Consider the following 26,641-nt stretch of genomic DNA (forward strand, 5'->3'; position numbering starts at 1 on the left):
TGAGGAATAGGCTGCCGTATTTTGCAGAGTCCCGTAAGGGTCTCCCCCACATATCTGTTTGCATGTAGCAAAAAAGTTAAAAAAAAAAAAGCTTTCATCCTCAGAGATCTGACATCAGCTACAGTAAGTGATACAAAATACATACAGTAGTACCTTTTAGTATCTCAGTATGGTAAAGCAATATGTAAGCAGATATGTCCTTTAAGTAAAAAAAAAATAATTTGACTCATTTAAAAGAGGTTTTCCTGCAGGTAAAAGATGTCTTTTGCTGATGGAGTGGCTGTGTCACATGTCATTTTGCACAACAAAAGCAGGATTCAATCCGAAGGTGATGTTTCACCAGCAGAATCATGAGAACTGCTATTACACCGCTGGATGGATTCTGGCGTGTCTTTCTTTTCTGCAAGTTCTTGTGCAAGGGGTCAGGGAACAGCGAGTCAGTATTTTCTTTCTGCTCAGAGTTCTCTAAATCCCTCTGAATAATTTTTTTTCTGTTTGGTAGCTGTTATTTTTTGGGGACTGGCATAGCCACAACTGTTGCTGACTGGAATCCAGGGATTCTGTTCCCCATCCAGATCAGCTGTTTTCCTTACGCAACCAGCTTCTGTGAGGAGATATTACTTCACTGCACAGAAGTATGTTGCATGCAGGTAATTCAGTCATATGCATGAGTAGTGTATTTCCTTTTGCTTGTGGTCCTGTCTGAATGTTGGTCAAGGCACAACATCCATCACATAATCTATACAGCTGTGGCAAGCACTTTCGATAAAGACAGTAACAGTTACCTGTGGTATTTTAAATCATGTTACCTATTTTTAAAATTAGTAGTGCCATATATATGCAAAGTAGAGATTCTCTTATCTGCAAGGAATATGTACTGTATAATACTCCTTGCATTTAGAAAAGTATGTTTAAAAAGCTCTCCTATCTGAAATAAGGATATAAAAAGGAACAATAGAAATTAAAATGCTGCATGCAGACAGGCAAATAGGACTCTTTTATGAAAAATGTCACACAGACTCCTAGTTGTCAAAGTCCAGCATACCACACTGGTACCTTTCCATCTGAAAACTTTTGATCACAGATGTACTGAAGAGCTAGGTTCATAAGACCACTGGACATGTGGCAATCCTTACATCGGGACAAGATGGTCATGTGATCTGCATCCGTCTACAGGATCCACTTTCAGAATGTGTCAGGAACCACTGGGGAACTGCGTGCAGCTCTGGGCGCTGTACATCCAGATGATGGTATGAAAAGATGCCGGTGTGTTCTTACACAATATTTTTGATGTATCTAGAAAGGCATGATAGTAATGTTTTGGACTTTTTATTCTGTCTAGTTGGATAGTGTGTGGATTTAGTTGGGTTCTGTTTCCTCATTCCCACCTAGGAAAATGAGTTAGTTCAAGACTTCCCTTGCCCCTCTCCTGCGACTCAATCCCTCTTGCATAGGCCAGTAATAAGAACACTGCAGCTTGGACAAATAAATTACTGTGATATAAGAAGTTTCTTAATTTTTTTAAAACATATTTTCTCTATAATTTACACAAAGTATAGCAGTGGCTGTGCTTGAGTTTAGATGCAACCCAAATGCATGTCCTCTCGGCCTCTGATTCCAAATAGAAGGCACTGCTCCAACATACTGCTGTATGGACAGTATATGGGGGTCTGAAAGCACAGCAAGAGACCTCAGTCTCTGGGGCTGAATATCAAAGAGCCTGGGGGGGGGAAGTCTTTGGGAACAATAATTACAATTATTATTATGGCAGTGGATATTAGGAAAGTGTCTCTGCTGTCGCTTTTTGTGCTATGGAATTTCCTCTAAAAGGTCTCTGGAACATAGGCCCTTAGAAGCTCTCTACAAAGCTTCCTGGGAAAAGGCCAGACCTGCCATTTCGTTGTAATGTCCCTTTATACCAGCCGTCCTCTCTCTTCTTGTGAACAAACACAATGTCGCCTTCCTTAAGTTCAATCTCCGCTTCGCTCTGAGGTGGGTACGGAACCACGACACGATACCTGTAAAGACAGAAGGGAAGGTCTGATTGCAGAGGATTGCCGACTTGCGTTAGATGCACCACCCTACCGAGATGGCCACTTTGGTGTGGTCGGAGATCCACGGAGCAGCAGTGACTTCTGGATCAAGTAGGGAAGTCTCCCTTGCAAGCATCGCACAGCATCTTTACTTGTGTTTTGCTGTACTTTAAAAATAAAAGCTGTCCTTGACAGCCACTGGCTTTTAAAATTTTATAATTTTAGAGGTATCATAGGATCTCCCAGTAGTCTTTCATCTGGGCACATGTATCAAGGACTGAGTGGTCCTTCCTGCTCACTTCAGAGGACCTTCTCTGAATTCCATCACCATCTAAAGTACTGAGGATAGAATATAGATGAGAAAAATACCTTTTCTAGAGCAGCACTAAAATTAGAAAAACCCTTCCTTGCCCTCTCTCTGATGAGATTTCTAGTACAGCCTTAAATCTGTTTTGTTTCAGAGGGTCTTTGATGTGTGATGGTGCTAACAGTTAACTGGAAGTCTGTTTTATTTGCAGTCTACTGGTTGGTATACATACTTTTTCATTTAAACAAAATGAAATTGCCTTATTTTCTATGATGATATAGATTTGCTGCAAGCTGCTCTGTGGATCCCAATGGATGGAACGGCTGGGTATAAATGGCTTTAAATAAATACCATCTTAAATCAGGGGCTCACTGACTAAAACATTGTTGAGCACCATGTCGTTTGTAAGCATGTTTGGCTTTGCAGTGCTGAGAAGTGCTCTAAACTACCTGACGAAAGCCTTCTTATCTTGACATGAAGCACAGCCATGTAGATTATGCATTAGTACTCACACGCCATCCAGAATCAATTGGTCATCTTTCCTCTTAGCCATTAAATCTAGCTGTCACTTCTTTCATGTGTGCGAGAGCAAATAATAAGGGGTTGCAATGTGAGCTGCAGAGAAACAGCCTATCATACTGTCAGGGGCCCATTTGCTACCCTTACTTTAGGAAGCACTACCAATTTCAGCCATTATGCAAATGAATGTTCACGTTATTTTAGACACGCTGCTTCAATGCTAGCTAATTAAAATATTAGATGAGAGCATTTTTCCAGCTTAAATTGTGTTGGATTTCAAATCTTCCCACTGTACACTGATATGTGTAATGAAATGTTCAAAACAGGAGTAGTTTATTGACAAAAGAGTAATCAAGCTTTCATACAGCTCAAAATACTCCAGGTTACATGTATTCAACTGCGACAAAAATATTCTGCTTTAGTCCCTCTTCTTCCATTGTGGAGGTGGTCGTTCTCAGGGCCATGCTAGAAGTGATGAATTACACTTGAATGGCAAGTGAACAGACTCACATGTATCCCTCCCTGTTCACTTGCGCTCTACTCGATCACTATGTGTTCACTTGCCATTCAAGTGTAATCCGTCACTTCTAGCTTGGCCCTCAGCTTACACTAGTCAGAAGATGTTTGGAGTAAAGTGCTCAGCAGTGAAGGACTGCCTTCGCAAGGGAAAAGGCACTGTGCAAGGGAAAACAAGAAATAGGACCCAAGCTTGGTTCAAGTTCTTAAGCTGCCTAGAAAGCACTAACAGAAAATCTGATCATTTTAGCTGCTTAGCTTCATATGCTCCATTTCATATAGAATACTGAAAGCCCAGTAAGAATCTGATCTAGAACAGCATGCTTTAATTAACTAATCAGTGAGGTTAATCAACTTAACCCTAGATTATAATTTGCACTCATTAACGGCGTAATTAAATTATGGAATTCTTTGCCAGGGGATGTGGTGGTAATTGCAACAATGCATGTACACATGCACCATCAAGGTGCAACCAGCTTATGGAGACCTCAGCAAGGGGCTTTCAAGGAAAGAGTGGAGCCGAAATGGTTTGCCAGTGCCTTCCTCTGTAGAGTCCTTCTTGGTGGTTCCCCATCCAAGTACTGACCCTGCTTAGCTTCTGGGATCTGATGAGATCAAGCAATACCATTCCCTCCCACAAGAAGCATGGCTGGATTTAAAAGGGGGTTAGACAGATTCATGGAGGATAGCTACTAGTTATGGTGGCTAAAGAGAACATCCATATTCAGAGGGAGTAATCCTCCAGAGCCCTGACCTCAATGGCCCAGGCTAGCCTGACCGTGTCAGATCTTGGAAACTAAGTGTCAGGCTATGGCATTCCAGTCGGCCAGCTACTGCCCTCTTTCCCTTCTGCAAGACGACAAAGTCTCTTGATTTCAAAAGGTTTATCAGAAAGACAGCATACAGGCCCTGGGTCCACATTCCAGAACTTAGACAGTCCTTTTCAAATTAAACGAGTTTCTCGGTGCCTCTCCCTTTTCCACTTGGATCGGGGCTGGAGCTCTCAGCAGCATTAGAAGTTTCCCTTTCACCAACGCTGGTCCCAGTTGTTGTTGCTGCTTTAATTGCACCTTGCCAGATGGGCGCTGCGTGGAGCCTTTTGCCCAAGTTTGCGTTCTTGTAGGACTGAGAGGTCTCTTTTCTCCAAACGCTGGTTGAGGCACGGGTGGTAATAGCGACAGTGGTAATAGCGACAGTATCAGGGTGCGCGGAGGTTGCAAGACAGGTGCCTCTCTGGACTGTCTCTGTGTTTGAGCCTCGACTTGTTGTGTTCCCAGTGCGGGCTGCGTTCGGGGCGGCCGTGGCAACGGTTGCGGTTGTGACCAACTATTAGATGCTTTCCTTGCTGATTGTTGCATGGGCACTCCTGCCTGGTTTTGCTTTTTCCTCAAAACTAGAAGTGGCCGCTGCACAGGCGCTCCTATCCGGGCTTGCGCCTTTACCACCTCTTCGCCTGGTGATTTTTGTAGCAGGGGTAGTGGCTGAAGGATTTGCCCCCCTCCTCCCAGAGAGGTTGGCAGCGGTTGCGGTTGCAGGGTAGGTGCCTCTGGAGCTTGGCTTAGAAGTTGAAGCTCGTGCCGCTCCTCACAGGACTGGTCCTGCGTTGGGGCTTCAACCCCGGCTCTCGCTCTCGGTTCTAGCGACTCGCTGGGCGCCGGTGGTTGCAGCCCAGGGATTGGCTGTGGCCACGGCTGCTGGACTGGTGCTGTCCCCAGCAGCCGCTGCGGCCCTGATGAATTGAAAAGTCCCTCTCGTTCGGATGCCCTTTGCCACATGAGTGGAGCACCTCCATTTGGCTGGCAGGCCTGCTCTTTCTTATCGGGCATGGGCGCCTCCGAATGAGGCTCTGCTTCACTCCCTAGTCCAGACTCCTTGCCTTGTGCGGGATTCACTCCTCCATCCATCCCAGCGTTGCCCTTGGGGTCAGGGCCAGGCTGGACCAGGTTGGTAAGCTCCCTCCCCTTCGTACCGATTATAGACAGATCAATCAAGTCTTGCTTGGTATCCATCTCCTCCAGGTGAGTGGGGAACGGCATTAGCAACAAAGTAGGATTCTTGACACACTGGATTTGCCCCTCGTCTTCTGAGACTAGAGGCGGCTGTGGGGAAGGTGGTGGAAATGCTCGGTGCGCAACATTCTGGCCTGAGGTTTGTTGGATCCCAGGCTGCACCGGGGTATTCTGCAGGACTGGATTGGATGGGAATGGGATTTTCCCAGCTAATTGCCCTGCTACTGCAGCTGTCCGCGTGGTCATCAACAGCGGCTGCGGGGCGGGTAGTTCTCAAGGTAGGCGCTGCGTTAGCAGGAGCGGGCCCTCTCTTCTGGAGACTGGCTGCAGCTGCGGGCTCCCCCCACGCTCAGCGGCCGGCCCTCCACCCACTCGATTTGGCTGCGCCGGGGTACGTAATGGCAACTGCATCAAAGTCCTGACTCCGTGTAGGCATGGAGACCGGTTGCGGCTGCTGGGCTTCCCCGTGCTCAGCGACCGGCCCTCTGCACACGGAATTCGTTGGCACCACTTCTGGGTGGTTGTCGGGATCCAGCTCCCCTTCCCCATCTCCGTTGACAAGCAGCTTGCAGCCCGGCGTCTCGCCTGGTTTCCATAACTCATTGGGCTGGCGGGTCTTACGATGAGCGGCCGCTCTTTGGGCGGCACTCTCTGTATTTTCTTCCAAAATTCCCAACGGCACTTCTAGCGCATTACTTGGGAACTCCTCATCTGCTGCTGAATAAGCTTGCACGCAATCTGGGGCCTCGAGTTCCACTCGTGAGGCCTCCAGGACCAGGAGACTCTCCCAAGGCAACGTCTCTCACCGTGGTTCCACGGTCTGCCTTTCGCATCCCTATGTCAAAAGATGTCTCCCCGATGTCTTTTGACAAGGGATTCATGGCTAAGTCCATTATGGGACGGGGAAATAAAGTGTTGGTCTGTCCCTCTAAATCTGGTTATCGAACACAGATCTCGAACACAGATCTCGAACACAGAGCCAGCCCGGAGAGGCACCTGTCTTGCAACCTCCGCGCACCCTGATACTGTCCAATATCTAGTTATGCGGTGCTGGATCTACCATGTTTTGAGTACTGAACAATAGTTACGCCATGTTAATGTGTTAGTTGTTAACCTTTCCTTCCCTCCAGATTGAAGGCATAGCCAGACGGCTCCTTCCGTGGGAGAGAATGCAAGTTTATCTTATGTCTGCAGCTCCGACCTTGAGACTCCCGCTTCCTCGTCTCTGAACGCTCAGCACTGGGAACTCTGGGGGGGGGGGAGGATGGGAACCAAGGGGTTGAAGTGTAATTGCTTTCATCAGGTACCTCATTCCTAGTCAAAGCCTGTGATCAGCTAGGACTGTCTAAGTTCTGGAATGTGGACCCAGGGCCTGTATGCTGTCTTTCTAATAAACCTTTTGAAATGACGAGACTTTGTCGTCTTGCAGAAGGGAAAGAGGGCAGTAGCTGGCCGACTGGAATGCCATAGCCTGACACTAAGCAGGGTTGGCCTTGTTTAGTGCTTGGAGGAGATACCACAAAGGAAGACCAGGTTGACATGTAGAGGCAGGCAACAGCAACCACTTTGGAATGTCTCTTGCTTTGAAAACCCCAGCAGGGGTTGACATAAGCTGGCTACGACTGTTTGGCACTTCACACACACTCACACACTCACACACACACACACACACACACACACACACACACACACACACACACACACACACACACACACACACAAAATATCCTCTGAATACCAGTGTTAGGAGCCTTGGCCTTTATATCCTGTTTGCTGACCTTTCCAAATAAATAGCTGGCCATTATGTGACATAGGATGCTGGAACACGTGGGCCACTGGTCTGATCCACCAAGATCTCCTAGGACACAGATGGCAAGCAAAGACTTTGGGCCTCTGGATGCTGCATGATATGCCGGTGTTTCCTTCTTGCAGTGAATGGTAACTTTTGTTTATTTAAGGTGGTAGTTGGTTTTCATTAAAAGTGTCTCACCTCCATTCATGTGTTAAACAGAGTTGGGATATGTTATTTAATGGACTCCAAGAGCATGCATGTGGGACTGAATTTGCCTGTGAGTTTCCCATGCACAGCCCCTCTTCTTGGGCACTTTTCACCTAGCTGGGCTCCTCTCTAGCGATATAGGCCACCTGGGAGAAAAGTGGGTTCAGACCAGCAGGCAAGGGGAGATTTCAGCACTTGCCCTCTGCACATCCCGTTGGCCTTTTAAATTCCACCTTTACCTCCTGCTTTCCATGTGTACTTTAAGGATCTGGAGCTGCAGCCATTAGCAACAGCTTTGAACTTAGCTATCCTGCTTAACAGCAATCGTCTCCTGCCCCCAGGATTCTCCAAAGGGCACCTATGGAGGAACACCCTCCGCTCAAGAATTCACTCCAGTGTTTCAATGACTGTGACTGCTCTCTGTCCGTGGACAGAAGCCCTGCTACAGAATGACAGCTGGCCGAAGGAAGGGGGGTTGGAGATAGGAGCCATTGTGCTTCAAGCACAGAGCACTCAAGCTCTCAGGTACATGGCTGATGACCCCCATCCCCTGTGCTAGTAAATCACACCCTGAAGTCATAAAGCTGGGGAGACCGAAGTGACAAATGGAGGCTCTTTCTTTGGGGCAGGGAGGCCGTCCCATGAGATGGGGGAGAAAGAGAGCTTATAAAAACTCTAGGCAGGGGAGAAGGGTCTCTTTCATTTGGGGGCAGTTCTTTGGATGTGCATAAGCCATGATGGACAAAACTTTCACAAAGGGACTCCATCTTGCCCACGAGGCAGACGACAATGGAGAGGAGGCCCAACCTGGAAATCCGAAGTAATGACAAACTCTTACTGCAGCTTCAAGTAAAGCTTTCCTGTCCTTTTCTTTATTCCCTTGCTAAGCCAAATTACTTGAATGGCATACGTGTATTCTCTAATTTATTCGTTTGTTTAACTTTCTTATATTTTAAGTGATCTACGTCTGATCTCTGGAAGAACACCACATCCATGAGGTCTTTCTGTCCGAAGTGTAGTGCTAGGGAGGGTCAGCAGAGAAGCTCTTCATCCCTGGAGCACGGCAGCTCTAAACTGCAAAGCTGTGATAGATTGACCCCACGCTGGCTTGCAGAAGGGAAGTGGGAGGCGCAGCAACGAGGTGGGGCCTCTAAACAGCGACGTAGGCTCAGAATGCTAGATGAATGATTACAGCTGCTTTCACACACACTGGATAATGCACTCTCAATGCACTATAGCAGTAGCTTGCAACTAGATTTTCCTGTGTGAACAGGAAAAACCAGTTGCAAATGACTGCTATAGTGCATTGAGAGTGCATTATACAATGGTGTGTGAAAGTAGCTGGAGATATTTCTAAGGGTTATTGGTGGCAGTTGGTGGTTACTCAGGTTGTAACTGGCACCCAGAGGTGCTTCTGACCTTCCAGGGGTCCAATCAGAAGGAATGCAGAAGGGCCTTCAAGCTCATTCCTTCACAGCACCTATGCAATTTGTTAATATTATAATCCTTAAAAAGCCAACTGTGGGTAAAGGCTTGGATCCTATGACCCAGTTCCCCTTGCATGTTGGTCACTGCAGAGGCTTTCCTCCACTGCAGGGCTCGCTCCCACTGCCGCTAGCACTTCCATGTGAGTAACAGTTCCTGGAAAAACATTGATTTCGCACATGCAGAAGTGCTAGTAGTGACTGTGGAAGTGAATGCCACAACAGCTGGAGAAGAGTGCAAGCGAGACAATGTCATAGGATCCAAGACCATATCTTCAATGTTTTCCAAACGTGCTTTGCTCTGAGGTTTCTGAAAACCTCTAAGTCAAATGTGGGCAGGAAGATGTGGATTTCTGAACCTCGCTGTCCATATCTGGGGGCCATTTTCTCACCCTCTTCCCTTATGCCAACCATTTCCCCCTACTCCAGTGAGCATTTGTTGTTCATAAATGACATTAGGTATATTGCTACAACACTATAGCAATATGCAGACTACTTACTTTTTTTACAAAGCTGGCAAAAAAGTCCTCAGGCAGCATGGGACAGGCACAAAGGGAAAGGGAGGGGGAAATGAAGAATTGGCTCCTGGGGATGCTCTGTTTCCACTGTGAATGCTTGTACATTTGCAGCAGCAATGAGTCCACAAAAAGGAATCATCCCCATGGGGAGGCAACTGGATCCAAGCATTATACAACAGATTGGAGTTGTAAGTTATGATAAACAAGGGCCTGCTAAGGAAAATGGCTGCCCAACATTGTGTTCTCCTCCCTGCAATATGTAATTAAACTTATCTGTATCCTGAAGTAATTTCTTCACACTGGCGGTGCGCAGTGCAAGGACAACAGGATAGAGTTAAGTTTTACCAAACATTATGGAGAATGAAGGGAAGAACTTGGAATGGGGCTATAACTATTGGTGCCCATGTTTAGTGTACTTTGAGCCTGAGAACTGCAATGGAAAGGGGGAAGCAGCGATTCCACATACTTGCTCCATTTATAATTTGATACAATTGAATCCAAAAGGCCTATCCTCAGTCATGTTTGCCAGCTATGTTAGTAAAATGTGAAGATTCTGATCAAGGAATATTTAGGAATATGTGGTGGAAACACAATGGGTAATTGCAACAGGCAATGACTGCCTGGCATAGTTGCCTATTTGTGGAGATGCCTGTATGTAAGCACTGAAACACAATACAAATCAACTCCTGATTTTACTTATTAGTTAAATCTCTCTCCCCCCAACCCCACTTCCCACTTAGAGACCTGTATGGGTCAAAATAATTTGTTCTACTTTGCAGACGAAATACAGTATGATGCAAGCAAGAATGTAGAGTTCAGAGATGTAGAAGTCCCTGCTGTGCCAGATGCGAAATGCAACTTTAAATATATCTTTTTTTTAAAAAATGTACTTCTGTGCAATTTGGTGCTTTAATGAGCTCAAATGGATTTGAAATGAACTTCTAGGCAAGTGTTTAATATAGCTGCTCAGATGATTCCAGGGATGGCATAATACTTTCTAGTATGCCAAGGTAATTAATATTCCTCATTTATAGGCATAAAGAGCCATATGATCAGTTAAAGAATGTGGATACACCAGTGATATGGAAGTTAATTCATAAATCAATTAGAAAATCTTGCCTGCTGAGAATAATTAAGGTTATTTCAATTAGAGGTTATTCTCATACTTAAGAGACTTTGGAAATCAAAATGCCTAAAACTCGGAATCAAATTCTTAAGTGCTACACAGTGCAATTAGCACTATGTGTAATGTTTTAATGGATCCATTTGTATAAATCTACTTGCAGCTCATTGTAATAACATGAAACATTGAACACAGATTGCATGTTACACTCCATAATTTACAGCTCTTGCTTTTGGGTAACTTTTATTCCTAGGGCAGAGAATACACCATATTGTTGAGCTTTGCACAAAAATGGAAATTAGTAATAAACATCACTTTTCTGTTTTGTGCCTAGGGTTACCAGGTCCCCTTACTTTCCCAGAAAGAAGGGGAACTGGCATTCATATTTTTCAAGTCCTTGTGGGTGCGCAAAGCTAGTGTGCGCTCCCAGTGCAGTGTGATGATGTCACATCCTGAAGTGATGTCATTACACCCATAGGGAGTGCCCCCACTGTACGCTAACCCAGGAAGATTTTTGCCTTCCTGCCCTCTGCTGGCTACATGAGTGGAAGCTGGGGACAGAGGCTGGGAGTGGGCTGTCTTCCACCCCCCACCGGGGGGACTGGCAATCCTATTTGGGCCAGCACTATGAGATCAATATGATAGTTGCTTTTAATTTTGGGAGTGGCCTGTAAGGGAAGCTCCCCACGAGGCTCTAAGTCTGTGCAAGCCCAAGATCAGGCCTGTTTTGAGAAAAGTTTCTTGGCTTGCTAATCAGGCATGTCCTTGTTGTTCTCTTGGGAACTGGCCTTTGGAATCCTGCTGGAGCACAGCTGTAATCACTTTTCATCAGTACTCCCCATATTTCTCATGCTAGCACTACCAATTAAGTATCAAAGCCCTGATTGGTTCATGGCAGAGAGAGGAAATTGACAAAGCCTTCCGATCTCTTTTAAAACTCAGCTTCCCAGCTAACATTGTGACTCCCTTCATGTGCTCCTCATGTAATTCATCTCTTGTAGCTTAGCTCTAAGTATATGCATGCCCTCAAAGTGAACCAAGAGGTTTAAAAGCCTCAAATAAACAAGTCCAGAGCTCTTAGAAGCTCCTAGGGGTCATGGGAAGGCTGTGTCCAGCACCCAGGAATGGGAGTGAGGCTCTGGGTGTCTAGACATGGCCATCTAAAGGATTCATACAAATATATAAAAAGGAGATTCAGCTCTGGAAAGCTTGCCTGTCTTACAATTCATATTCATCTTTGACATGTAGGTGACTGGCTATTTTAAACTTGATATAGGGCTTTTTCTTTAATGGTCTCTCAGCTTCCAGATTCACATAGCTCAAAGTTGGTTCCTAGAAGGGCTATCATCAAGCTGATTCCTGAGTGTCTGTCTACCAAAGGCAGAGGAAGGAGAATTCTTGTGAAACATAGAACCACGACTGCAGAGGTAATTTTGGAGAGCAGACAGTATTTAATTTCTGTCAGACCCACCATCTGTTTCAGTATCAGGGACTAATTGTAGAATATAGGAAGAGCAGGCTAAAGGGTCAATGGGCATATATAGAGAGTGTGTTTCTCTCATTGTTGAGTAATTTAAGACAGTCACTGTACCACAGAGATTAGGGTAAGGAGTAGTTTCCTAAAAGATTTGAATCTTGGCCTCTGTTTCTAAAAATTATGCTCAAGATTTGGACTGGTTATTGGTTTGGGACTGTCTAAAGCTCTTGGACGTGATTCTAGTTGAAATGCTTTGCTGAAAACTAATGCAAGGAATTAGAGAAAGTTTTTGATCCAGGTAGAGAAATCTCTTGCAAAATCTTGGTTGTTATGATTAGACAGAGAAAGTCAGGAAAATTGCGCACTGGTGAACTGTGGAGAAATACCTTTTTACTTTGGGGTTTTGACATGCCACAACCCTCACATTTAGTTTTAAATTTTCTTTTCTCCTAGTTGAAGTCAGGCAGGAAGGGGGAAGTCAATTACTTCCAAATATCATTGCCCAAGGCACAACCATCAAAGCTTTGGAAATGGTAATGACCATCCTGGCTGGAGACAATGAAATGGTTAATTCATAATTCAGCTGGCATCTGACACCTAGAATAGACTCAGAGACTTGGGGAAGCAGTGGATCTCCCAGGAGATTTCAGAAAAGGATACTTTGGACCAGAAGGGGCTGAGAAAACAGAAGCAATAAATCACTTGGCACAGGTAGAGAAGGATTCATTATAGTAGATATGTTCTGGCTGATTACATCTGGAGGGAGGTGTTGTCAGAGCTTTGTTTTGATGGCCCTGTTGCCATGTGGTACAAAGAGCTGGCGGCTTGTGCAAAGACTCCAAGATAATGGAAAGCTTTTAGTAAACTGTAACTACTAAATGAAAGAGCCTGCCTTAGAACAAGATCAGGCAGGGCATGTATAGACTGAGGGACAGGGGGACTGCATGTTTGCACCATTATTTTGTATTCCTGGATCAATCCATTGCTATGCAGAGAGTATGTTTATGGCCTTTTTTTACTTTCAATACATTCTGTACTATTTTGAATGCCAGAAGTTGTTATCTGTGCAACAAAGACCTCCATTGTTTGAACATGCTATTTAAAATGGGCAGTGGGGGGACGGAGGTGGTCAGATGCTAACTGCTATTTCCCTAGGGGTGCACAAGTGCAGTTAGCCATCCTTTGGTAACCAGTCGCTGGGTAGCTGGAGGTGCAGGCACTAGGTTGAGCTTTAGAACGGCAAAGTGGTAAGGAAAGCTGGGAATGCTGGCCCTCTTGGCAGGTAATTTGTAAAATGAGCAGGTGGCAGCATACCAAAGGAGAAGTGGAAAACCCCTTCAAAAGCTGGGTGTAGTAGGCGGCGGCTCGGGATGGTTGCTAGGTGTCTACATGCCTCGGAGGGCTGAATGAAGCAGTGCTCATGGATCAGTGGAGTGGTTCTACCACATGAACTTCTCATTACTCTGTCTTCCAATGAAACTGCACAGATGATCGAAACTTCTTCTCTCAGCAATAAGTGCTAGTTTTGTACCTTCCCAAAAGGAGATTACATTCATATGTGGTAGTTATGCCCCAGGTCACAAATTTATTGGAAAACAGTACAAAAGACCATTTTTGAGATATGGGGATTGGTCCTTTATTTGAAACCTGAAATTTATCTCTTAAAATTGATGATTTTATAACTATTAATCTCAGGGAAGTATTGCTATATGCTCTGATGTTTGCAAGGATGGTGTATGCATGTTCTTGGAAATAAACAATGTTTTCTGGCAAATTAGTATGGTTCTTGAAGGAAGCAGCAATTCAAAGTTCTAAAATTGGCAACGATTAGCTGCATTAAAAATCCTTACGCTGTTAGAATTGAATGGATAAGAAAGGAATGTAGTATGTACAGTCTCTTCCTTCGTTTGTTTTTAATTCGCGAGCTAGATGTATTGCTTGCTCTATATTCTAATTCTATCTTTATTGCACTATAATAAGTTTTTTTAAAAAAAGAAGAAAAGCCCTTTTCCCCACCCTCATATGCTAGCATTAACTAAAAATACATGCAAATGCAAATATATAAGCAAGCAAGAAGTAGAATCCTGTGTGTTTGGGTACCTTTCTCGAGACAATGGCTTAGGCTCCGGACGGATGGCTGCCATTGAAGGAGGTGGCTGCCTTATGGGAGAAGGGATAGAAAAATTCAAATCCAAGGAGCCTGTTTTTCTGTGCAACGGTTCCATCTCCATTGCTCCTTGCATTTCACTTTCAATGGGGCATGAGCCTGCCCTTCCATGGCTAGAGAGAGAAGATAGTTCAGGTCCTATTGCACCCTGCAGCATTCCCTCCACCACTGCCAGGGGGTCATGTGTCGGGGACATCGATGGAGGAGAACGAGATTTCTTTTTTGTTGAAGCTCCTGCCAGAAGTTTCAAAAGTCCACTTTTCTTTTCTTTCTGCAAATAAATGAAAGAAGAAAAAAAGCAGATTAAATTTTGACTATAGATTTTAAATGAATACCACCTAATTTGAATGACCTTCAACTTTAAAGTCAGGTTTTTAGATTCGGAACAACCCCAAGCCCAAGTAAAAGGCATATTTATGTCAATATATATTTTGTTAAAACAGCACAGCAAGCTCAACCTCTACCTCAAAATGCAGCAACCTCAACAAAGAAGTGATCATCATTTGCCAATCGCCTTTCCTAAGAGAACGAAATCACTAGGTGATTTAGCATCTCTGTCACTGAACCTGCTTAGCTCTGAAGTCTTCACTGTTTAAATACAATTAATACAATTAATTGCAATTAAATACAATGAATACAATTAAAACAATTGCTAATTTTAGCCATTTTGCATTGGAGTTCCTTTGAAGCTCCTTTGTTGAAGAAGGGTAACTTTTAGATTGCCAGTAGGGTAGAGTGAAAGGCTACCAGAAATGTTACCTTCTAATGCCACATTTGAGTCCCTTTGGTCTTCTGAGTACAGACTGACCTGTTTCTCTTTTGTAGACTGCAGAAGGGGTGCTGCTGTTGACAGATGTTTTCATATATTACATCTGAGGAACAACAAGTTGATGAGCCCCTACACCTAGGATGGCCAAAATACACGCACTGGATTTCCCAACATTCTCTTCACTAAAAACTATCTGTGGGGACGGGGATTTGGACTGAGTCGCTGTGGTGTCCATTTTCTTTTCTTCTCCCCACTGCTGTTACTCCAATAAAAATCATTTCCCTGAAGCTGCTTGTGGAGAAACACTATTCTGGTTGTGGAGTTAAGGGGCCAGTTCTGGAGTAGAATGTGATTGGAGGGAGAGCGAGTCAGTGGGAGTTGGAAGTTGACAGTTGGTGGCTGGAGAGTTGAGGGAGAGATGGCTCTGAGGGGAGATGTAGATCTAATGTAACCCCAGGTATCAAAGGACTGGGCCTGCCCTACACAGCATCTAATTAGGGCATGAGGGAGATAGAGTAGGGGTTTCTGTTTTATTATTCCTTCCGTTCACTGTATATTTGCCTGAGTATAGTTAGAAGTTGAATAAATGAGTTTTGGAATTTATGAAGGAAGAAAGCTCTTCTGTTCCACGTAGTCCCCCAACTGCTTGGGCCCACTAGCAGAGGAGGGAGGTTTAGGAAGCTGTCCCGCCTAACCAGGACCCCATACAGGGACAGTGGTGGCAGCAACTACCCGGAGACAGGAAAGGGAGACAGCTCCTTCAGGTGCCTGGCCAGAGGCAAAAAGGGAGGGGTAGGCAGAGCGGGGATCTACCAGTGGATGGAAAGGCCCTGTTTCACCACACTGCTATTAGAGAGAAATTCTAAGCAGGCCTATTCATATCATATTCTGGTCTATTCAGTGGGCTTACTGCCAGGAAAGTGTTGTCAGGGTTGTACTGTAAACCCCAATAGCTGTCACTCTAAGTCACAGTAGGGTAAAAAAGATGAGTTCTTTTCTGCTACAAGGGTGAATAGCAACCTGGAGGTGATTTCTTTTGGGAAACAGGATGTCAGGGGAGGACGACCGGGGGGGGGGGGGGGAGAGAAGAAGACATTGTACATGAGATACAGAAAGTGCTTGGCTCTGCTTTTATGCCTCTTCCAGGACTGCTGCTGTAGCTAGACAGAGCAATTTCCAGCAACTAATCTTTGTATTGTGAATAGTCCACATGAAGCTATACTTCACAAGAAACATGTATTGTGGCAAAATGATTGTGGGGGGGGGGGTGGGATTCGAAAATAGTGAAGTCGTTCCAGGAAGATGGTGTGGCAAGCACTCACACTTTCTAAGTCATCAGGACATTTGCATTAAAAAGGCATTACAAAAGTTCTGAAGATGCTGAAAGAGATGGTTTTTTAAATGGAAAGATGATATAAATTGATTTAGTTCCAGTCTTTTAAGTGTACATCCCAGCGGAATTCTTTCATTCTACATTTGGTTTTCAAACAGGCACCAGGGTTGCTTTCAGAAGGGTAAGCTCAGCCGTGTAATCAATTACTACATTAATTAAGAAGCTTTTGTGAAACATTGTTCTGTTTTGAAATACTGGTTATGTATAAACATTGAAGAAATCCTAAGATGTAAAAGGTTAACTGAAAGTTATGGACAATCTAATGAAACAGATGACCTGAAAACATTTTTTTTAAATAACTAAAGGAAACAGAAACTGATTTATTTGAAACATGGGGGAGGACATGCAAGAACACATTGATAAATAAGGGCTTCCAGTTAATAGAAATGAAATGAGGACTAAATTGGTTATGTTATTGACCAGTGTGGCTCTCAAGTTTTCACATATACGGAAGAAAATGGTTTATTGACGGTTGGGATTTACACACCCACACATGTAGGAAGGAAAAGTTAGGTAATGCACTGAATATTCTGGAAGGGTAATAAAATACTCAATAATGAAATGCAGCTTGCAGCATGATAATATTTTAACTTTAACATGTATGTGCTCTGTTCCATTTCCTGCCTTTAGCTGAGGGAGATTTTATTTTGGAAGCTAAACAGACAAGACCACTTAGCCTGACATTCTTTAACCTCATTAAATGACAGATACTAGAGATGTATAGTTCTACAGAAAAAAATGAGATGCAAAAATTGAGATTTTTGTAGGTGGTCTTTATTTCACTTTATAAAATGAAAACAACAATGGTATTTCTCAATTGACTAACAGCTGTGGGCAGCCATTTTTCTCTCAGGCTCCTCATTTAACCAACTGTAATAAATTTCCAAAGTATCAGACTGCTCTCTTGGAAGTGAGCATACAAATTTACGTGAAATATTATCACCCTCAACTGCATCATATTGGACAGGAAGTGTGCCTAGCTTTGTTGAGAACAAAAAATAGGGTTGTTAAGAGAAATTCTCTTAATTCCTCTTTACCCAGTTTCTTCCTGAAATCCAACAATCTTTTTCTTTTCTTCTTTGTAGGAATTTGGAGTCAGTTTTTAATCAACTCCTTTTTGGTCAAATAGAAATTTGAGAGAGAGGATGGGCAGGAACAGTGTTTTTGCTAAATTTCAGAATTACAGTCGGTAGCTGCTCAAAGGCAGGCAATGTCCTCCAAAGCTTTTCTATCTTCCTTCAGGGGCTAAAGATACAAAAGGGTACCCTGATTTCTCTTCAAAGAGAAGTGAAAGAAAAGTGAAAAAGAAACCGGTCTCTTAAAAGAGAAAAAAGAATACGTGGAATCAATAGCTATGTCTAAAAAAACGAATTTCAGAAAGAGAAATTTCCCACCCCATAACAACCCTGCAAAAAACCAACAAGGTTTTCTGAGAGACTTATAGGTGTGCTCTGAGATGTCAGAGGTATTACAGGAAACCTGAGTTTTCTGTCGAGTGTACATTCAACCAAAAGTCCTACCTAAGATGGGTGGACTGGGAAGTAAAAATGGCCCAGGAGCAAGCCAAGTTGAGTAGCCTCTATAGGGTTGCCAGGTCCCCTAAATCTCTCGGCGGGGGGACAGGGGCCTGGCACTTACCTTTTGGGAGAGGGGGGTGCACGTGTGCGTGCCCCCACAGGCACAATGATATCACTTTGGGGTGATGTCATCGCGTGGCCAGGCGCTGCAGAATGCACCCGAAACGGGCTGTTCTGCCATCGATTGGAGCCGGTTTTGAGGCGCTGTGGAGTGCAGGAGTGTGCCTGCACTCCACAGTGCCTCAAAACGGGCCCGGTCTGCGGCAGAATGGGCCCGTTTTGGGCACTGTGGAGCTCAGGAATGCTCCTGCGCTCCGCAGCTGCTGAAAACGGGCCCAATTTGTCGTGGATCGGGCCCATTTTGAGCGCTGGGGAGCACAGGAGCGCTCTGCAGCGGCCCTGATCCAGGCCAAAAATGGCCCGATCCCAGCGGCTGTGGTGCATGGGAGCGCACTGCATGGCAGGGGAGCATGCAAGGAAGGTGCGCCCCCCCGCTGCTCAGGTAAGTGGGGGCGGGGTGTGTGGAGCGGGGGCAGGAGATCCCCCACTCCGTCTGGGATCCCTAGGCCTCTATGGAGCTACAACCCAGCAAGGCAGAGGATGCTCCTCTCAGACCTGGTTGAGGGTGCACTGCTGAGCATGATCTCTCCTGCTGTGTCTTCTGCACTATGGTTATACAGAAGGAAGCAGCCGGTGAGCTGAATACCACTCACTGTTGCTGCTGAAAGGTCTGAGCCAAGTGAATCCGGCGGCACTATAGGGCCTTAGCTCTGCTTGTTGATGATCTCCAGTGGCCCTCCCAGACTGTGGCCCATCAGAAATTTGCCCTGCAAGTTAAATGGCCAGTATAGCCCTGATGTTTTTCCAAACCTATACATCACATTCATATTTTGGTGTGTGTTCCTAAATGGTGTTTGTTGTGAAAAGAGATAGCAAGCAGGCTGGTAATTGAACTACTAGGGTCAAACCCTGGGGAAGCTGCTCTCGTTTCATAAATGACCAAGTGCCTAATCATTTGCTCAAACGCTCATCCTCTGCTAGAGAAATGTCTGCTTTCCTAACTTTTGATGGCATCTTAAAGCCAGAATGACAAGCACAATGCGCTGCCTGGGCAGGGTGCCATGGTGTCAGGGAGGGAGGTATTCCCAACTCAGGATTGCTGGGTGGGGAGTCCACCCTCTCAGGAGAATGTAGAGAGTGTGTGTGTGTGTGTGCAGGGCTTTTTTTCAGGGGGAACGCGGGGGAATGGAGTTCCGGAACCTCTTGAAAATGGTCACCGCTGAGCGGCGCGGAGGGCAATCTAAACTCCCCTTTGTCTGGAGATCAGGGGGTGGGGCCACCAGCCATGTGACCATTTTCTCTGAGGGCAAGCCACTGAGTTCCACCACCTCTTTCCCCAGAAAAAAAGCTGTGTGTGTGTGTGTATGTTCATTCATTGGGAGATCAGGATAAGGGAGATAAGAGGGTGGCTTGCCTCTATTTCCTAATGCTCTTGCAGATGCTCACCCATCCCGGGAACCGTTTGGGATGCTGAGGTAACATCAGTGACTCTCAAGTTAGTTTTGTTAGAATGTTTTCTTTTCTTTGTACTGGGTGCTTAACCTTCATGCCATGATATTTCCTTCCTTGCATATTCTATGCTCTGTATACACTCTAGTTTAGTTCTATAAAGATGTTTCTGTGGTTAAGACCAAGTTATGTCAAAGATTCGTCCCCATATGGATAGTCACTCATTCACTGCTCGCACTCTGTGTACTTTCAGAGGCTCACCAGGTCCAAATCATTAGTGAAAGGAAAGCCTGACAAACCAGTTTGGTGGTGGCAAAACCAAAGGCAGTATAGTCAAGGACAGAGGGAAGTGTGGAGGTTTGCCCACTCAGATGCAGTGAACACACACTCTCTCCCCCTGACCATAACAGTGTCCCACGTAGGTTTTGGAAGGAATAAATAGAGAAGAATGAGCTCTGTGGAGGCTCCCATTTACCAATTTCCACTATTATTTTAAGCATTCCAAGAGCCATCCCAAGTGAATATGCTAATTTGGCAATGGCATAATCTATATTTCCCATCCTATCTTCTCCAGTGAAAAAGGAAGATAGACAGATGAGACAGGCTGATCTCCTATGTTACTTGAGCATGGTTAAGACAGGTCTTCTCTCAAGGTCCTTTTGTGGCAAGGATGCTGGGCCTATTTATTGATTATTTTATTTTATTAAATGTATAGTCTGCTCTCCCCGCAAGCAGGCTCAGAGCGGATAACATCAGAAATAAAATATAAAATCACATATAGGATAAAGCTACAATTAAAATCACAGCTCCATAAATACAGCATCAATGCAGCAATTCATACTGTCCAACCCAGCAATTCATACTGCCCAACCCAGACAGCCAGTTTGGTGTAGTGGTTAAGAGTGCGGGACTCTAATCTGGAGAGCTGGGTTTGATTCCCCACTCCTCCACTTGAAGCCAGCTGGGTGACCTTGGGCTAGTCACAGTTCTCTGGAGCTCTCTCAGCCCCACCCACCTCACAGGGTGTTTGTTGTGGGGATAATAATAACATACTTTGTAAACCGCTCTGAGTGGGCATTAAGTTGTCCTAAAGGACAGTATATAAATCGAATGTTGTTGTTGTTGTTATTATTATATTATACATTCAGCAGTCTCATATCAGCATATTAATGCATCAGTGTTTGTTTCCTTCTGCCTTCTATGATTTCTTCCTTTCAATAAAGCCCTAGCAAGAGGAAGAAGCCAATTTGGGGAAGCATTTTATGGTAGACTGTGACCCATCTGTACATGCCACAAAATGTACGTGTGCATCATTGTAACATGTGATGATCTACATTCAAGATGAGAACTAGAAACAAGAAATGAAGGCTATCCCCACAAATAGTACCAACAGAAAAGAGAGAGAAATTTCTCGTGGGAAACAAACCAAGAATTAATATACTTTTTATATGATATTATAAGGTAATTTCAAAGGCAATTGCACGAAAATTATACAAACTGTTTATATATAGCCAATAAAGATGTCCAGAGAGTCTATCATCTGTGTGTATTCCTCAATGTGTATTCCTTAATCGCAGTAATATCACGGTGTGCAGATGAGTCTTCACAAAGTCTTCTCATATAAATTCAGCCAAACAGCTTCTCATATGCATTCAGCTTGGAATATAATCACAAAAGTCTTCTCATATAAATTCAGCTAAACAGCTTATCATATACATTGCCACGCCCAATCTGGGCGTGGCAATGTATATGATAAGCTGTTTAGCTGAATTTATATGAGAAGACTTTTGTGATTATATTCCAAGCTGAATGCATATGAGAAGCTGTTTGGCTGAATTTATATGAGAAGACTTTGTGAAGACTCATCTGCACACCGTGATATTACTGCGATTAAGGAATACACATTGAGGAATACACACAGATGATAGACTCTCTGGACATCTTTATTGGCTATATATAAACAGTTTGTATAATTTTCGTGCAATTGCCTTTGAAATTACCTTATAATATCATATAAAAAGTATATTAATTCTTGGTTTGTTTCCCACGAGAAATTTCTCTCTCTTTTCTGTTGCTACATTCAAGATGGGCAAATTCTAGTTCAGAAGTGCTCTCACTGTAGGAATCTTCTAATGTGAGAAACAGCTCTTTAATTAATAGTGAATTCCGTCTCAAAATATTTTCACTTCACCTTTATTATGTTTCACTGTTTGAATTCCATAGCCCCACTTGGAATTCTACTTGGCGGTCACTTTGGAGGAACCTTCTGATAATATTTGAAGAAATCTGCTTTTGGGGGAGAACTTGGAAAAAATTCAGAGTGGCACATAGATTTCCAGCATTTAAAGCATTTCTAAACATCAAATGTGTTTAAGAAAAGTAATTTTTGGTACAATGTCATATTGCATTAGTAACAGAGGTTGAGACAGCAAAGGGGGAAATCTGCTTTATTACAGAAGCATACTATATTTTGACAGCTGGGATTCATACGTTTGGCTGGGTTAATTGCCAGCCTGAGAAATATTCATGAGTTGATTTTCCAACATTTTGTCCTTATGTTCTGAGGTTTAAAGATGGAAAAGAAAATGTTGGGGAAGATGCTAACCCTGACTTTACTGCTCTGTATAAGCATTTTTGCAATCTGAAACATCCATGATCGTAATACACAAGGCAAAGCCCATACGTTACATTAAAGTTAAGAATTTTAACATATTCGGATTCAGGAGAAGAGAGCCTTTTAACTTCTCAGGAAAGTTCCCAGTGGAGGCACTGTCCTGGAAAGCCACTGGGTCCAAGCCAAGCGGCGTTTGTTGTGCCACCAACACTGCAAGGCACGCTTTGCTCTAGGGCTGAATCCACATGTTCCAGCATAGCACTAAACTGTCATAACGATAGCGTCTTCCTTGTGCAATTTCTGATGTCATCGCGCTACGAGAATGGAATCGTGGTGTGATGATGTCAGAAATTGCACCAGGAAGGCACTATCGTTCCAGTTTAGCGCTTTGCCGGGACGTGTAGATTCAGCCTAGATCTGTTTTAATATCAGTCAATACTTTTATTGGCATAAAATAAAGTCAAACAAAACCAGTATTTGAATTCACAAAATGGAAAATATAATCCCAAATCAATCCTCTCTCCACAGTTTAAATCTTGTAATCCCTAATTCTCATAGTATTTAACAGATCAGTGTCCCCATATTACAATCTCAGTAGCGAGATTTCTCTGGATTGCTGTTTGAATATCCCACTGCCCCTAGTTGGACTGCTGATTGGACTATAAGATGGTGGCTACAGAAGGCCACCCAGCAACACCGTCTTTTCTCAATAGCAGCTTCCTAAATCAGATGAAGCAACTGTATTTGTCCCACTATCCAAGAGCCATTTGATATCCTTATTGATGGCAACACATTTTATAACCAATAGGGTTGTTAGCAGCTCTGCTGAAAAGGTCTTCTATAGCTTTTTTTTTAAAAAAAACCCTACAGCTTCAATATAGAAAACTTAGACCCATTAAGCCTAACAACAGTATATTCTGCAATCATTTCAGCAGACCCTGCTTCAGCAAAAGAACATCATCCAAACTTTCTTTTGGCTCATGTTCCATGGGAACCCAAGAAACTGTAAGTAAGAGGATCTTCTAGACAAGCCTAATAAATCACTCAACAATTTCACAGCTGAGCAGAGTTACACCGTCTAAGCCCAGTCGATTGCAATGGACTTAGAAGGACACAACGGTTGTTTGAGATCACACTGATGATCTCTCTTCTGCAGTGGGAAGGCCATGTGCACTGGACACAACCCAGGTAGTATTTTGTATCGAAAGGAAACTAAACTTCAGTAGTACATGGCTTATACTTTAGGCTTTATCACTGCAATGCAAAACTTGGCAAAGCTGCATACTATAGTCAGAACAAATTAGGAATGAGAAGAACCAATATATGCAGCTGTGTGCTGTTTTGTTGTGTTTATTTTATCATTTTCTGGATTTAAAATCCACATTGTAAGATCTTATATGAACATATTCTAACAAGGCAAACATTTTAATATGAGATTCCAGTATAAACGGACTAAAGGCCAAGTACACTTAAAGCTTGATTTTGTCCTCATTATCACACATGATCACAGTCCCTCCTTCCCCTGCAGTCCCCCCTACTTCTTCATGGTCAGCGATTTTCTTAATCTCAGAGTGCAGCATCCCCTCTCCCCAGGAGTCACTTCTGGAGTCAAGGAGGCACCATTCCCTTGCTCACCCCCCCTCCCCCATGCACACCTGGCTCTCCCCTTTATTCAGAGCACTTTCCTATATACCCTTCTTGGGAGAAACTCTCGGAACTCAGTGGCCTTATTCTAAACAAACATGCATCACCTGCTTGCATCTCCTGGCTGGCCAGTCACTTACTATAAAGCCCTTCACAGCCTCGGAGCCACATATCTAAGAGGCCATCTCCCCCAATATGTTCCCATGCACCAACTAGATTCCTGAAGGTGCCACCGACTGGCTGCTGACTCATTTAAGATAGCCTGTCTGGCATCAACTAGAGCCCATAAGTTTTCCACTGCGGCTCCCACTTTGTGAGGAGGTAAGGGGAGAATTGTCTTTGGAAATATTCAGGAGGCATGCAAGGCCATTTTATTTGCCAGAGTTTTTAATGCTGAATAAACTGCAGACATCTTTTTTGGGGGGGGGGGGCATGTTATCTGGAGCTTTATTCTATTGGTTTTAAATTATATGTTTTCATTGTGACTTGTAAGCCATATTCAGCCAAGAAAAGGTTAGATATAAATTAATAGAACTAGGTTATATGCCCTCAGAACATTTTGTGGGATGTTAGAGATGGACTCTACAACTGCTGCCTCTAGCAGCTAACAAGAGAGACCACAACAGAAGTTCAAGTTAGGTTGAATGAATGAAATCCTGTCTCAAGTCACAGCTGACTTATGATGACCCCTGGTGGGGCGTTCATGCAAAGAAAATAACCGAGGTGATTTGCCATTGCCTGCCTTTGCAACCCTGGTCTTTGTTGGAGGTCTGCCATCCAATTACTAACCAAGGCTGACCTTGCTTAGCTTATGAGATCTGATGAGATTAGGCTCTCCTGGACTATCCAGGGTAGGGCAGTTAAGTTAGATTAAGGTGCAGAAAAGCTTGTGCATGATAAATGACTTAAGTTCAAATGTGGTTCTGGCCCAGAGAAACTGAAGTGCATATGGAAATCAATTGCATTCTGTAAGCCTATGTGGCAATCCTGGCCAATGTGAAACACTTTGAACAAATTTTACTGCTCACTTAGAATAAATGAAAGTTTTGGATAGTTGATTTGCAAGTAGTTTGGGGTATATTCCAGCTGTCAGAAGACAATAAAAAGCACACTGTAGCTAATGATAAATTAAATGAACTGCCCCCAGAAGCAAGAACTTATCTATCACTTTAGAAGTTGCTATGCCTGATGTATCAGAAGAATTTAATGAAAATTCTCATCAAAATCCAAATGCATTGATTTTCAGAAAGAATAATTAGGTGCTTGACAGTGCAATCCTACAGAGAGTTATTCCATCTAGGCATACTGGAATAAGTGGGCTTAGACTAGTGTTACTCTGCACAGGATTGCACTAAAAACCACCCACTGTGATTTGTTTTATCAAATTAGGTTACTGGAACTACATTAGTTCATTCAAGTAAGTAGTTTTAACTGACATGGCAAACATTAACTGAATCATTTACTAGTGAAACTGTCATAGGAGTAATTGGCTGATATATATAGAACCATAGGCTATTTTGTAATTATCTTATCAGGCAACAGTTAACCTAGTTTTAGAGGAAACCTTTAATAAATAATACATATGGCTTGGATAAATTTCCTAAATTTCCTTCTGTTCCTTCAAACAGTCGGGGAAAAGGAGGAATGAACAATAGAAAAGCATCTTGGAAGAGCTCTGGTTTCAGGTGTCCTTTGTAGTTACAGATAATCATTGACATACACAATTAATTGGTTAGCATGAGAAAGAAATGAATACAATTTCCAGGCTAAAAACTGTGCCACCAAAGCATGTTTTTAATTGTCATCCTCCCTTCTCCCCCCTTTATGGCTTGATGATATTTGTCGCAGTGACCATGTTTCCAGCAATCGGATTGTTTCAGTGTTTTCTGGTATATTTTATTCAGTGCTAGGAGAACCAGTTGATCATTTTTATAACTCCATGAGACAGGCATTTTGAGGCATGGGCTAGGTATTCCTCCTAGCAATACTGAGCTCCTCCAACTTCTCTGCTGTTTATCTCGTCTTCCTGTCTATAATTCTTCCCAAAGTAGAGTCATGATTCTTTTTTTTTGCTTGCAATTTTTCTCCTAACCCTCTCCAGTGTCATCCTGTTATAACTTGCCACACCCCCAACTATCCTACTAGAGTCTTTGTTTCTTATTTCTTTTGTTCCTCTATTGATTTATTTTTCTCTTTGTTCAAAGTCAGTTGATCCCAGCCAAACTGTCCAGGTCCAGCCTAGGTGGGTATCATGCTGAGTCTGGGAATGGTGTGGGAGGTGAGAAAAGCCAGAAATGAAATCTCTTAATGAGAAGATTGGGCTACTTATGAGCCAAACCAAACTCTCCTCTGAGTTTGGCTCATCATCAGTTTGGCTCATTGTTACCACCAGCCTTGCTTGCCAACACTGGTTTTTTCCCTTCTAAATTTACCCTTTGGGAAGAGGGGAACTGGTGGAAAGGAAAGCACAGGACAGTGGAGGGCCCTGTTCTAAATTCCCACTGTATCCCCAGTATGAAGGCTCATGAACATGCTCAGAAACACTACTGGATTCCAGAATGCTAGACTCCATTGTTTTTAATTGTTGCTGGCAGAATGTATTGAGCCAAGAGAAATTAAAACTACAGACGCTGAAGTCTTTTGTTGGGCTCATAAAAGGCATGAAGGATGGTGTCAAGGGGACACCATCTCTGGCCACTTATAACTGTGAAAGAGTTGTTTATTTAAAAGCTGAGCTAAATTATAGGCAAAGTCCTTGGCTCAGTGCCGCTCTGCAGGAGTGGAGAAATAAAACTGATTAACCGTATATGCAAAATTGATGTAAAGCCTTGCAGTTGCCAACACCCTGCTTACTTGTATAGGAGTGAATGGCTTTTGTATGAAGTCCATGAGACTACAGGACATTCTGGAAAGTATCTGTCTACGTGCAGGCCAGATTTCAAGGATGTAGGGACAGAAAGTGTGGTTTAAATTGCAAACAGTG

At 43.6% G+C, this 26,641-nt stretch overlaps 1 protein-coding gene across 1 annotated transcript in view; it reads right to left on the reverse strand.

Moving 5' to 3' along the window:
- Window positions 1-1,450: 1,450 nt before the first annotated feature.
- The window catches only part of SH3RF3 (SH3 domain containing ring finger 3), a 268,399-nt gene continuing 243,208 nt past the window's right edge, over window positions 1,451-26,641 (reverse strand). Inside the window, exons 12-13 of the mRNA XM_054974032.1 lie at window positions 14,086-14,423; window positions 1,451-2,018 (exon numbers count right to left, since the gene is read on the reverse strand). Of these exons, the coding sequence (XP_054830007.1) occupies window positions 1,850-2,018; window positions 14,086-14,423 (507 nt within the window). The 3' untranslated portion in view covers window positions 1,451-1,849. The remainder of the gene's footprint in view (window positions 2,019-14,085; window positions 14,424-26,641) is intronic.

Source organism: Eublepharis macularius, chromosome 3, assembly GCF_028583425.1.
Source record: "Eublepharis macularius isolate TG4126 chromosome 3, MPM_Emac_v1.0, whole genome shotgun sequence".
Classification (NCBI taxonomy): Eukaryota; Metazoa; Chordata; class Lepidosauria; order Squamata; family Eublepharidae; genus Eublepharis; species Eublepharis macularius.